This window comes from Mus caroli, chromosome 2, assembly GCF_900094665.2.
Source record: "Mus caroli chromosome 2, CAROLI_EIJ_v1.1, whole genome shotgun sequence".
Classification (NCBI taxonomy): domain Eukaryota; kingdom Metazoa; phylum Chordata; class Mammalia; order Rodentia; family Muridae; genus Mus; species Mus caroli.
Window position 1 is genome coordinate 16060043 of NC_034571.1, and position 14122 is coordinate 16074164.

At 44.1% G+C, this 14122-nt stretch overlaps 1 protein-coding gene across 1 annotated transcript; it reads left to right on the plus strand.

The window, feature by feature from the left end:
• The first annotated feature begins 338 nt into the window (after nt 1-338).
• Otud1 (OTU deubiquitinase 1) lies at nt 339-2454 on the plus strand. The gene has a single exon (XM_021155960.2). The coding sequence runs from the start codon at nt 436-438 to the stop codon at nt 1801-1803; it is 1368 nt and encodes a 455-aa protein (XP_021011619.1). The 5' UTR covers nt 339-435; the 3' UTR covers nt 1804-2454.
• Nucleotides 2455-14122: the final 11668 nt, after the last annotated feature.

Sequence of the window (14122 nt, forward strand, 5' to 3'; positions counted from 1 at the left end):
CTGGGGGGCGGGGCCGCCCCGCTTGAATGGGGCGCGCATTCCTGTGGGACCACGTGACGCGGCCGCGCGGCCTGAGGTAAACAAGCGCGGCCCCGCCTCCTACCATCCGCGCGCTGCACTCCTGCTTGCGGGCGGGCGGCGCTCGTCTGAGCGGGCAGCTCCTCCAACCGTCCCCAGCGGCCGGCGCGGGGCACAGCTGCGCCAGCGTCCTACGCCCGAGTCCCGGGCCGAGCGCGCGCCCTCCGGTGCCCTCGGACCGCCCGCGCGCTGTGGCGCAGCACGAATTGGGTCGCGGCCCGGGCGCTATTCGCGGCTCCTGACGCGGCGGCCCGCGGCGCTGAGCTCAGCGCTATTCTCGGGCTCCGGGGCACTGCGCCCGAGGGTGTGTCTCCAAGCCGGGCTCGCAGCTATAAGGGGCCGCGGGCGGCCGCGGCCATGCAGCTCTACAGCAGCGTGTGCACCCATTACCCTGCGGGCACGCCGGGCCCCACGGCCGCCGCCCCGCCTGCCACCGCCGCCGCCGCCTTCAAGGTCTCCTTGCAGTCCGCCAGCCCCGCCGCCGCCGCCGCCGCCCCGGAGCCGGATACCGGAGAGCGCCCACCCGCCGCGGCCACCGAACCACGCGAAGCCGCTGCAGCCGCTGCCATGCCCGCCTTCTCTGCCTGCTTCGAGCGGTCCGGGTCCGCCGCCGCCGCCCCGCCCGGCGCGTGCAGCAAGCCGCCGCTGCCGCCGCACTTCACGTCCACGGCGCACATCGCCGTGCGGGCCCTGGGCGCCGAGCGCCTCCTGCTGCCGCCACCCTCAGCCCCCTCGCCGCCGCGTCGCGGTTCTTCCGCCTGGCTGCTGGAAGAGCTGCTCCGGCCCGACGAGCCCGCGGCCCCGAACGCCGTCCGCGACGCTCCCGACAGGAACTTCCGACTGAGCGAGCACCGCCAGGCCCTGGCAGCCTCCCAGCACCGGGCCCCTGCACCGGCCCCCGTCGGCCCGGAGCCCGGCGCCGGCCCCGGCCCGTGGGGTGAAGAGCGCCGGGCGGAGCGCAGTTCCCGAGGTTGGGACCGGGCGAGCGGTCGCAGCGACGCCTCCGGGGCTGACGCGCTCCGACGGCAAGATCCCGAAGCCGAGGCTCACCCGGTTCCGGCACCCGCTCGGAGCAGCGGCGAGCCGGCCCAGAACGGCGAAGGCGAAGCCGTCGGCACGCCCCGGGCGGATGCCAGGGACGAGAAGCTAGCCCTGTACCTGGCCGAGGTGGAGAGGCAGGACAAGTACCTGAGGCAGAGAAACAAGTACCGATTCCACATCATCCCCGACGGCAACTGCCTCTACCGAGCTGTCAGCAAGACTGTGTACGGGGACCAGAGCCTGCACCGGGAGCTGAGGGAGCAGACGGTGCACTACATCGCGGACCACCTGGACCACTTCAGCCCACTCATTGAGGGCGACGTGGGGGAGTTTATTATCGCTGCTGCCCAAGATGGGGCGTGGGCCGGATATCCCGAATTGCTGGCCATGGGGCAGATGCTGAATGTGAATATACACTTAACTACTGGAGGGAGGCTGGAGAGCCCCACCGTGTCTACTATGATCCACTATCTGGGCCCAGAGGATTCTCTAAGGCCCAGTATTTGGCTCAGTTGGCTCAGCAATGGACACTATGATGCTGTTTTTGACCACTCCTATCCTAACCCAGAGTATGACAATTGGTGCAAGCAAACCCAAATACAGAAAAAACGCGATGAAGAACTTGCCAAGTCCATGGCCATATCCCTGTCCAAAATGTATATTGAACAAAATGCATGCTCTTGAAAAGTCTGAGGACCTGACAAGTTGGGGGAAATGGCGCGTGTCAGTTGTGTTGGGAGAACCACACGAACTCTAATTAGGGTAATGGCACTTTTCAATTTCCTAGTAGACTGACTTTAGGTGTAATGCCTTAATCAGTTTTTGAATGTCCTCTCAGAGCCGCAGGTTGCTGGGCACCTGAATGATGTTTCCTGATAGCTTTGGGTGAGCCTACTGCTATTTATAATTTGCTGTATAAAGTGAGCGCTACTTAATTTGCAAGCTGATGTCTCACGGTATGAATTTGTTCATTCCTGGTAGTCTATTTTCTATAAAAATGTATTTTTGCACATTTTTAAAAATGGGTGTACTTTCATCTATTGCCTTGTTCCAATTTCGAGAAATGGCTTTTAAGCAGAATCCAGAGAAGTGCTTTCTATGAAGTTTATTTGTTTGTGATTTAGTAATTAGTTTATTGTTGAAATATTTCACAATTCGTAATTATTTCAAATGGATATTGACACATTATGTTACCAGATGATTAGCCCATTCCATTTTGATGAAACAAACCAATTTTTTGGGGGGAGAGAAGATGTTATTTTTTTAAGAAATGGTCCACTTTGAAGAAGTTAAGGAAGGGATAGCTATGGGACGATTTTTTTTTTTTTTCTAAATGACCAGGCCTTACTTGAAGTCTGCTATTTGCTGACGGCAGAATGATAATTCTGTACTCTAATGTTTATAGAGTAGATTGTCTAGTGTTCTCGATTGTGTTTGTTTTATTCATCAATTTAGGAAAGGCATTTATGAATTTTTGTGAGAAGTTCAGCCTCTTGCATTATACAGCTTCTTGGTTTCAACCACTGTTTTAAGCAGGAAGCTTTTGTCTTAATATTCTGTCGTTTTAAAGTTCTTCCAAAAGGTAAAATAGAATTCACTTTGTATTATGTAAAAATGTAAGCCACTTGTATGGTTTGCTGGGTCAAACAGTGTTTCCACCACACCTCCCCCCCTCAAAAAAATCCATGTTGCCACATTAACTACTTTTAGTGTATTTATTAGGTAATGCAGTTTGTACTTTTTTATTTTGTAACATTTTGTGATTTTTTTTGTACAATAATTATTTGTACAATGTAGCAGTTCTCAGCTGATGGAATGAATGAATAAAATGTATACTTTTACATCTCTCTGGGTAGAGTGGTTTTTAAGTAACCAAATCTCTTAAGAACTTTTTTAAATGTACACATTTTTTTTCAAGTGTAAATATGTCCCAGAATCCTGAGAGGTTTGCCAAATTCTCACATGAATGGGAAGTCTAGTCATATTAAAGGGTAAGTCTCAATGAAATATAATTTAAAGGTTTTCACCTAAACCTTTAGGCTTAGAAATTGCTCTTATTGGCTAAAGAAATTGCTCTTATTATTTCTAATTATAATCAGATTTTATCTGTGCCTATTGACTAATGAACAAGGAAGTATAATTTGACAGCCCAAGTCTAATTAAATGTTATACTTTGTGACCCACTCTTTTGATGTAGACTTTTTTGTATTAAAGAGTTGCCAAAGTGGTGTCCAGATTTACCTAATCTGGTTGTCATGGCAATGAGAATCTACTTTAAAATGTGCTAACCAGATTTAGTTCTAAAATGCATTTTATGTTATATATGTGCCCCCTTCAGAAATCACAATTCCCACTAGGTGGGGCATTTGGAAAGAGATTAAATCATGAGGGCTCTGGCCTCTTAAGCCTCATGAAGGGGCTGGAAGATTTAGCTTTAGGCCTTTTTTGGACCTCCGCAGTTCATGGATGCCTGGAATCTGTAAGTAACTGACCTTTATCAAACATGGCAGTTTCTTGGACTTCACAGCCTCTAAAAGGGAATAAATTTCTTTTATACTTAACCCAGTTTCAAGTGTTTTTTTCTAGCAACACAAATAGATTAAAAGACCACACCTATCTGTGTATATAATGTTGGGTGTGAGGTATCTTGCAGAATATAGCTAATTTGGATTTATTTTCAGTAGATTGCTTAGATACCACAGTTGCAGACACTGGAATCTGTTAACTACATGCTTGGAAGGATTACATTGGTTATCAAGGAAAGAAAATATCAGAAATTTAAATGTTAATTGTGGGTCTCTAGAGGTTTCGGTAACGTTTTGTCTCCCCTGGTTACATAATGTGGTCAGGAACAAATGCTATCTGAATTATGCGACTAGCCACTGCTTTATTTATTTTGTGAACTTTGGAGATGGTGAGAACCTAGACCAGAAAGTGGAGTGGATAATGTTCCTTAAAGTATCCTTCACCTTTTACTGACCTGAATAGGTTACTTGTGTTTTCAAATCAGAATTCCTGGCCATAGGTTTCCACTTACTTTAGCAAGCAGATTATTAAGCATTTATTCCTTCAGCTACTTTTTGCAGAGCAGCCAAGACCCAGAACCTCATAAAGGAGACAGCGGATGCTGTGAATTACATCAAGTTTCCTTTGAATTTATTTCTCTCTAAATCATGGTAAGGGTAAGATCTAAAATACACCCAGCAATTGTTTTCAGGTAAATTAGCGAGAAAATCATACTATATTAACTTGAATATTTTATTGAAGTGGCTTATAGATTAAAAGCTACGCTAAAGATTAGGTGTGATGATAAATCTGTAAATTCTGCTTGGGAAGCTGAAGCAGCAGAAGGCCAGTCTGAGCTAAACAGGAAGTCCTAGGTCAGTCTGGGATCTATAGCCAGACCCTACCTCAGAAGAACCAAAGAAACCAAAAGCCCTATGATAAAATTATCATTTTTTTAAGATTTACTTATTTATTATATGAGTACACTGTAGCTGTCTTCAGACACATCAGAAAGGGCATCAGTTCTCATTACAGATGGTTGTGAGCCACCCTGTGGTTGCTGAGATTTGAACTCAGGACCTCTGGAAGAACAGTCAGTGCTTTTAACTGCTGAACCATCTCTCCAGCCTGATAAAATAATTATTAATGTGCATTTGACTACTGCCTGAAATCGGAGACAGCAGGGAATTTAGCATTTTCAGAGAAGCATAGTATCTGAATCTTTTGTTCATTTTCTGCTCAGATGTTTTCTCAGGGATAAAATTTACCTGTTTTAGTGTATTTAATGAGATTGGTTGTTAAATCACTGCAGATAACACGTGCCTGGGGAGCTTTCATTACACACACACACACACACACACACACACACACACACACAGAGCTTTCCTCTGAAACCACTTTTATAAGATGAATGCCTGAGGATCCCATGACCATCAAGATTGGTTTGCCCTGGGGTATGTAACCAGCCCTATGATGAAAGGTTTTCTTTGTAGTTTTGTCCACGAATAAAAACAAAAATAGGATCTTGAGGTAATGTGAAATGTATATTTTTCTCTTAATTCACCACAATACTAAGGGAGAGCTGGCAAGGCATCTGAGAAGGAAAGTGTTCGTTCTTATGCACAGTTTTCTATGTAGGTGCTATAGTTGGGAACCTCCCCCAGAAAGTGTGGTAGGAACACAGTCCCCAGCCATAAGTGTCATTTTGAGAGGTGAGATCTTTGAGAGCTAACTGGGTTAGTGAATTTATTGGGATATTGAGGGTCTGACTTTGTTATTAAAGCGGCTGTCTGCCATCTTGCTCTGCTTTGCAGCTAATTCCATTAGCCATGTTTTGATATAGCAAGAAGGGCCTCTTTGGAAACAGTCACCATGCTGCACTTGGACTCTCCAGACTTCAGAACTGTGAGATAAGGCCTGGCTGTTGTGCTCAGTTTTAGCAACAGAATTCTGCTGCAGACAAACATATCTGATACGTTCAGAAGTGTGTGTGTAGCATGGACTGATTTAACAGTCATCACATGGAGGTGTATCTAGACTGTGCCAAAGCCAGAATATATGTATCTCATGTATTTATTCCCATGTTTTTAAGTGTAGTGGGTGTAGCCTATTTATGTCCACTGTTGACTTCCAGGTTTTAAAGAGGAGGTACTTAGCATCTGAATGAGGGAATAAGTTGGGAGGAATTAGGAGCTTTGAAAAATATGTAGTGGGTGGATATGATATGGAAAAATGACTAAAAATTCTGGGTATAATCATTGATAAAATTATCTGGGCATTTTAAATTAAAATAGTCAGTGACAGAAAAAATTATATTTGGGATTATAACCAGGGTGTCTTGTATGCTAAGCACACACTCTACCACTGAGCTTCATTTCTAGCTCCAAAGTATTAGAATTCTGTAATGAACAGACTTAGCAATAATTGAATTTATCTTTGTGTCACCTTCCAAGCATCTTAAGAAATTGAACCAAGAGAACTATACAGAACTTTGGTCAGTCTGAGTTGATTGATGCAGAAGGTGCCGACTGGTCTAAGAGTCTCGTTCTGGCTTGCTTTGGATGAGGATACCCTGACCAAGTCCAGAATATAGCAGTTTCTAGCTCTCTCTTTCCTCTCTATAGCCTGGCCTGAAATGTTGGATGCATTTCAAGCATTCTTTCAGGATGGCGTATTCAGTAGCACTGACAGCATGCTTGTGCCAGTTGATCAATGGGACCAGGGTAAGTAGCATGAATCAGATCAAAACTGTCAGTGTATTTCCTCTGCTGTAAACTGGGTCAATGTCAATTGTTCTGCAAGGGAAAGATCAGAGAGAGAATTCACTTGTTATCAGATCAATCTTTGTAAAATAAAATCCAAGTTCTCACAATTGAAATTTCTAAATAAATGGTCAGTTTGTATATAAAAATGTAAGGCAAAGAAATGAATTGCTTTAGATGGAATTCCTTAAGGATCTGTGTGCCTTTAGAGAAGAAGTTAACTTGGTTTAATCTTCCTGCATTGCACACCCCCCACCCCCCAGGAGGTGCGGGGTTCTGCTGGACTGGGTCTTTTGCTGTGAAACTCAGTGGGTGGCTGAGAAGTGTCTGTGCTACACGGGGTCTCAGCTTCCTGGAACCTCCCTCCACCAGCTTCCCTCTTATGTCCTTGACAAACATTCTGGTTTCTCACAATTGTCACTCTCTGCTCCTAACTCCCCATTGTGATGTCTTATATTGGTTAGAGACATTTGACTTCATTAGAATTAACTGGGTTTTACTTTTTCTAATCTGGAACAGGGGGCTGCCCTGTGAGTCACATGCTTAAGCTTTAGTTTTGCCGCCCCCCCCCTCCCTTTACCTAATCTTTGATAGCTGTTGATGGTATTGTGGGTTTGGCCATTGAATAGGTCTCTGAATGCATGCATGCAGTGCCTAATTTAAATGTCAAATGCTGGCTGTACTAATCCTCAAAATTAGCCCAATTTGTCACAAAATGCCTACTGCTTTGTTTCCTTCCTTGCAGAGACCAGCATTCATAAACATATCTGCCATCACCTCCTTTCTGGATATACATTTCTGTGTTTAGCTCACCACTCCCCTAAGCTTTGAAGTAGTGCACATTTCAGCCTTCACAGAAGACTCCACGTCATACTGTGTACAAATACTTCGGGTACAGACCTGACTGCTCCCTGAGAATGTCTTTGATAATAGCTTTTGAGTGAGTGTGAATTATGTCTATTCTGGAAACCTCCATGTCCCTAGCCCTCAAGTCCATGAGAGGCATATTGAGATGTCGAACAGTTGAGTAGGCACTCACATTCACATATTGACAATTAAAATATAAACAATGGTGATTTGAAGAGAGGATGACTTGATCACAAGGGGGTATGTGCATTTAATATTTTAAAGCAATTGAAGTAGAAAATACACTCTTGCCTGTGGGCGTGTACATACACACACGTACACACACACACACACACACGCACACACAGCTCTTTATGGAGCTTTTTATTCTTTGGGTGAGAATTTTTTAACTGTAATTTTGAACTCAGGATGCCAGTAGGTTGGCAATGTATACAGAGACAGCTCCTGATTTGTACTTGAAGCACTGTTCTAAGTTCAAACTGATATTCTGAATTTGAAGTCCCAATCTAAGGAGTTTGAGGGAGAGAATATGATGGTTGTATTTCTTAGCTTATTTAGGTACTATTTAAGGGCAGCTGCTTGTGAACCGAGTTCTGGCCCATGTTTCATGTGACACGTGCAGCCAATCTGTAAAATCAACTCCAACGAGGCTTTCGGTTCTAATGACAAACAGGAAGCATTCACACTGTGGTTGCACTGTGTAGTGAAATGTGAGCAAGCCTGGTGATGTCAGAGGGTTGGAAGCAGGAGGAAATGCCACAGCTGAGGGGACAAACACCCAGAATGCCCTTCCCTGCCTTAGCCAGACTGCTGCAAGAGCTCACTAGATCTAAAGGGAATACTCTTTTAATGACAGTTTTTACTGTAAGCCACGTTCATTGTCTCAGTAAACTACAGTGTACCTGAAGCAGAAGCCTCAGCGGCAGTTCACCTGAACTAAGCCAACGAAGAGAGAGATTTCAGCTACAGGATGAACTTTCTAAAAAAGAAACTAATTCTCGGTTTTTGTTTGTTTGTTTGTTTTTGTTTTTAAATTTGTCCATTTTACCTGGAAGAAGCTGGAGTTCTCCAAAGGACAGCAGTTTGCTAAGAGCTGACTTCATTGATTTATAAGGCAGCTGGATTCTCTAAGAATAGATGGTTTATATTAGCTAGCCCAGGCTACTGTAACAAAACAATACAGATTTCTCTGTTTCCTAATGGAAGTAAAGAGAGTGTGTGGATTGGTGTGGCATACCGCTCCCTAGACATGTCATGAGGCCCATGATGTCACCACTAGCACATCTCCGTCTAGCTGCTGAGGGAGAAAAAAGCTTCATGAGCCAGGATGGCACCGGTGACCTCTGTCCCCCTCCTCACTGGGAAGCCACCATATATAGTACAACATGCCTGGGAGTGTGGCAAGTCAGAACACTGTACAAAAAGGTGAATACGTTATGGTAGACAGTAGCAGTCTTTCCAAATCTGTTCTTTAGAAATGACTTAGAGTTTACATTTTTTTTAATTAGGTATTTTCCTCGTTTACATTTTCAATGCTATCCCAAAAGTCCCCCATACCCACCAGCCCCCTACCCACCCACTCCCCCTTTTTGGCCCTGGGGTTCCCCTGTACTGGGGCATATAAAGTTTGCAAGTCCAATGGGCCTCTCTTTCCAGTGATGGCCGACTAGGCCATCTTTTGATGCATATGCAGCTAGAGACAAGAGCTCCGGGGTACTGGTTAGTTCATATTGGTGTTCCACCTATAGGGTTGCAGTTCCCTTTAGCTCCTTGGGTAATTTCTCTAGCTCCTCCATTGGGGGCCGTGTGGTCCATCCAATAGCTGACTGTGATCATCCACTTCTGTGTTTGCTAGGCCCCGGCATAGTCTCACAAGAGACAGCTATATCTGGGTCCTTTCAGCAAAATCTTGCTAGTGTATGCAATGGATGGAGAAAGATATAGAGTACAGAAATATTTTGGAAGTAAATAAAACTGTGTCATTTATATGAGAGTAGAATTATGGTGGCTCTATTTAGGATATTATGAACCCCTCAACAATGTAATTGTCACATATCAAGTGTACTCACGCAAGGCGGTCAACATTTTTGAGCTAGTGTTCTATTTCCTTCTATTCTAAATTGTTCTTTGGTATATCTGAAATGTCTTGAAAAAAAAATCTATGCCCAATGTAAGCCCCGCATTTCTTTAGAAAGAACAATATAGAAATATTTTTCCCCTCTTTGGGCTCTTTACAGATTTTGTTCAGTCTTATTTCTGGCATTATTTTTCTCTCTGATTCTATTTGCTAATTTTTTTGTATGATTTTTCCTTTAGAATAATTGTATGTGGTTTGATTTGTTTATAATAAGTTTTTGTTTATTTGCTAATATTTGTGAACATACTAACCTTTTTCCTTAGTAACTTTACTAACTTACCAAAATTGAATATGTAAAACAAGATTAAACCTTGCTCTAGTCTACTTCTCCAGAAAGGAAGGCAGAGGGAGCGGCACTGCAGAGTGGGCAAGAGGCTGGATAAAAGTCTTAGGATTTAACCATGAGAGTAATCCTCCAGAATGAAACTTACTAAGAATCATCATGAACTTGCACATGCAAAGGGAATAATAACACACCTCATCAGTGAAGTCTAGGGAGGAGGAGGGGCCTCCCATGGAGCAGAAATCATCAAAAGTAGTCGATGAGAAGGAAGTGATAACTGTCCTGAATATAACTGCTCGCCAGCATGGTACTGTCACAGAGAAGGGTGGCACTCTACACGAACTCTAGAGAATAGAGACAAGTAACCACATTGTTTAGTATGCCTTTCTTAAAAAAAAATACTTTTGAGAATTTCAAATATCTATACAATTGAAGTGGAAACTTAAGGATTCTTTGAAAACTCAGTTGTGTTGGATGGGGTTTTGCTGGGACAAACACATGAAGGAATGTTTTCCAGAAGTGGACACAGGTGAAAGGCTAAGGCAGACTCATGAAGGAATGTTTTGCTGAAGCAGACACAGGTGAAAGGATGTTCTGCTAAAGCAAGCACATTAAAGGATACACGATGAAGGATTCTTTGCTAATGACACACATGCCTTACTGAGCTCCATTTGTTGGGACTCAATAGAGAGAAATGCACCAAAAAAAAAAAAAAAATTCTGGTAGTCTGCTGCAGTTTCTTGGACTCAGGCTGATTGGCAGAGTGATGTCAGACAGACACACGTTCTAAGACCCATGGAAAACACATGATGTTTGGAGGTAGTTTAAAAAGTACTTGATGGACAGTGATGGAGGCTGAGCTTGGCTTGCTTACATAGCTAAACGCCTGTTGGTCTGAGTCTTTGCTGATCATTGCTTCCCAGAGAGAGAGGCACAGCTGGGAACTTTTCCTGGCATTCCTATTGGTCCTTTCTGCGGACTTGTGCCTGACTATTCTGGCTGTTCTTGCTAGGTCATGCCACAGCTGCTGCTAACCCAACTCTACCAAACTGGACTTCTGTTATTTATGTGAATTGTTTGTGAGTGGGTTGAGCTGACACTGCTGATCTGTGAACTGACCTGCCAATTTCCAGACAACACAGATGGGAGGTCTTCCAAAGACCCTTTCTAAACAGGTCCCCTTCCACAATATCCTTCCTTTCTCACTGTCTCTGATGGGTGGTGGGTTAAAAGGGAGGTTAAAGCATTTAAGAACCATCATTGTAAATAGGTTTTGAAAAAAAATTAAAGTTACATACAATGAAATGTGTTCATACCCGGGCCCATTTCTTTCCTCCAACTCCATTTGCTTCCCAAGATCCCTCCCCCAACTTCCAACTTCCTGTCTTTTTTATCTTTTAAACTATTAATTCTAGCCAGTGCTGCCCATATGTGCATGGGTGTGGGGCCAACCACTGGAGCATTGCCAATAGCACCTCAGTAAATGAGGGTACTTAGAGATCATCTGCCCCATCTCTATCAGCATTTTGTGTGCTGTTTATCTATTTATTTTGTTTGGATCTTAAATATTTCATAACTTACAGTGTGTTGGGAAGTTCTTGGGTAGTGGGGTGTTATGTCATATGAGCACTTTGGAACCCTGCCCTCTTCCTACTTTACTTCTCAGCTTCCTGATGTGAGCTCTTCTGCTCCCCTAAACTCTTCCACAGTGTCTTAGTTTGAGTCTTATTGCTGTGAACAGACATCATGACCAAGACTATTCTTATAAAGGACAACTTTTAACTGAGGCTGGCATAATAGTTTCAGAGTTCAGTCCATTGTCATCATAGTGCAAAGCAAGGCAACATTTGAGCAGACTAGAGCTGGAGATGCCAAGAGTTCTACATCTTGATCCATGATCTGAAGGCAGCAGAAGGGGACTGTCATCTGCCCTGGGTAGAGCCTGAGCACAGGAGGAGACCTCAAAGCACACCCCCCACAGTGACACACTTCATCCCAGGCCATACCTCTTAGTAGTGGCACTTTCCATGGGCCAAACATATTCAAATCACCACACACAGATAATGTTCCACCTCCCCTTAAGGCCCCGAACAATGGAGTGAATCAGCCAGAGACAGAAACCTCAGAAACTGAGCCAAAACAAATCATCCTCCCTTTAAGTTGACTTCCTCAGCTTCTTTATTACAATGACTGAAGACTGACTCTGATGATAGGTCAGAAGGCATCAGGGTCAACCCCACTGATGTGCTGAGTAACTTAGGAAACAGACAAAATACTTTTTGGATATAAGAAGCAAAGAGTCAGCAAATACTGACTTCTCGAAGATAAGCATTGTGTGCAGTGTGGTGTAAACACCTGGACTGTACATCAATAGTCATCTACTTAATAATTAAGAGGCTATAATCCCATTTTGCTCACAAGTTTGCTTACTAGCGGCTTCTTTGGAGCAGAGTCTGCTGGTGAGTGGGAGTTTGGATTGTGACTGAAGAACTTACTGCATGCATGGCCTTGGGTAAATTGGTTAACCTCTTTTACCTTGCTTCATCACTTGTGAGATGGAAATAGATCGATGTATCTATTTCAGAAGCTGTGGTGGTATTGGATTATAAATAACATCATGTATGTATGTATCTTTTGCACAGAGTATAGAATTGGAATTCAGTGGATTTTATATCTACTTCTAAAATACTGTAGAATTATAACAATGAACTAACATATGCACTTTTAGGTAGTAAATAATTATTCTCTGTGTCAATCTAGATTGGTTTGAGCTATGCAATAAACTGACAGACAGATTAATAGAAAAGGCAATTATACATTTATTCATGCAAGTCCCGCAACACATGAACTGTAAGAAGGAACAACTGATTAAAGCTCAAATCCTGCTGTGCACTGTAGGGAAAGGAGAAAAGACTTAGGGCTCCTTGGGTGTGGTAGACACTCAGCCTAGGGAAGGGAGGAGGACATGCATGGTAGATCAAGGCTGGCTGAGAACACTAAGAAACCACTTCACTGGGTGTGGTGCCAACCTCCAGGGTCCTTTCCTAGGATCCAAGTTAGTCCTCTGTGGTTGGTGCAGTTCTTTAGGGATGGGACTTCTGAGGCTGAGTATCTTCCATCTTTAGACACATGAAGGGAGTTCAGGGATGCATGTGGAACATTCTCATTCCCATGTGCTTGCTCTCTGCTCAAAGCATGTTTTAAGCTGCTCTTGCAGTGTGAGGTCCTTCATACCAAGCAAACTGAAATCAGGCATCTAGCAGAAAATTTAGACGTTAAAAGGTGAGGCCCCAGCTTTGCCTCCATGTGTCTTTGAGCATGCTGATTGCCAGGTTTACATACTGACCTGAGGCAGGTTCTTTTTATTGGTCTGGGCCAAAAGAAGAGACACTCAGTTGAGATCCCCCAGTAAAAGCTACAAGTTTTGAGATACTCCACCACTACATGCAGGCTCTGTATCCCACTCTGACAACCAGCACTGTGTCATGAGGCAGTTACAACATCTTGGAAACAAAACTGCAAAGCAACCAAAAAGGAAAGGGCAAGTGGAAGGAAAAGAAAGGCAACAGAAAAGAACATAGTAAACGAGAACAAAACCCCAAAGAGGAGATAAGACACAAATCAGCCCACACGTGACATCTGCAGTGGGGTCTTGGACCCTGGGGAGTAGAATGCTATTTTTAAAACCTATTCTTGAAGTTAAAAATAGCATCGCTGAAGTCAAATATTCAGTAGAAATTTGGATGATAAAATGGAAGAAATTGCTCAAAGTAGAACAAGGAGGCAGGGCATAGAAAATGTGATGAAAAAAGAAAGCAAAAAGATTAATCTAGTATGTCTAGTATCTAACTGTCAGTGCTCCTGAAATAGAACACGACACTGCTTGGCTGGAAAGATTAGGGAAAAGACTTCCTAGAACTCTGTGACAGTTTCCAGATTGCAAAGGCCCTCAGCATCCACAAGGCCACCCTGGACAGCCGTTCAAGTTGGATCTGTGGACTCAGACGGGAATAGGACCCATGAAGTGATTGATGCCTTGTGGGAATTTGGCTAGATTTTTTTTTCCTGTATGTGAACACATGTGCGTATGCCTGTGGAAGCTAACAGGGAATGCTGAGGTGTCTCATTTGTCTCATTCGATCACTCCCCACCTTACTCTCTTCAGACAGGGTCTGTCATAGAGCTTTCAGCTTGCTGTTTGTTTTTAGTTATGTTGGTTGGCTAGAAAGCCCATTTCATTTTTCTGTCTTTATACTTCCCATTCCCTGGTATAAAAGTTCTAAGCACTTCAAGGCCAGCCCGGTCTACAGAGTGAGTTCCAGGACAGCTAGAGCTATACAGAGAAACCCTGTCTCAACCCCCCGCCAAAAAAAAATTCTAGGCACGAGTAGCCATACCCTGCTTTCCCATGGATGCCCCAGGTTGTATAAATGAGTGCTTTACTCATGG

Excerpts from the sequence above, each read along its gene's own strand:
- Otud1 (XM_021155960.2), top strand. The coding sequence starts at position 436 with ATGCAGCTCTACAGCAGCGTGTGCACCCATTACCCTGCGGGCACGCCG.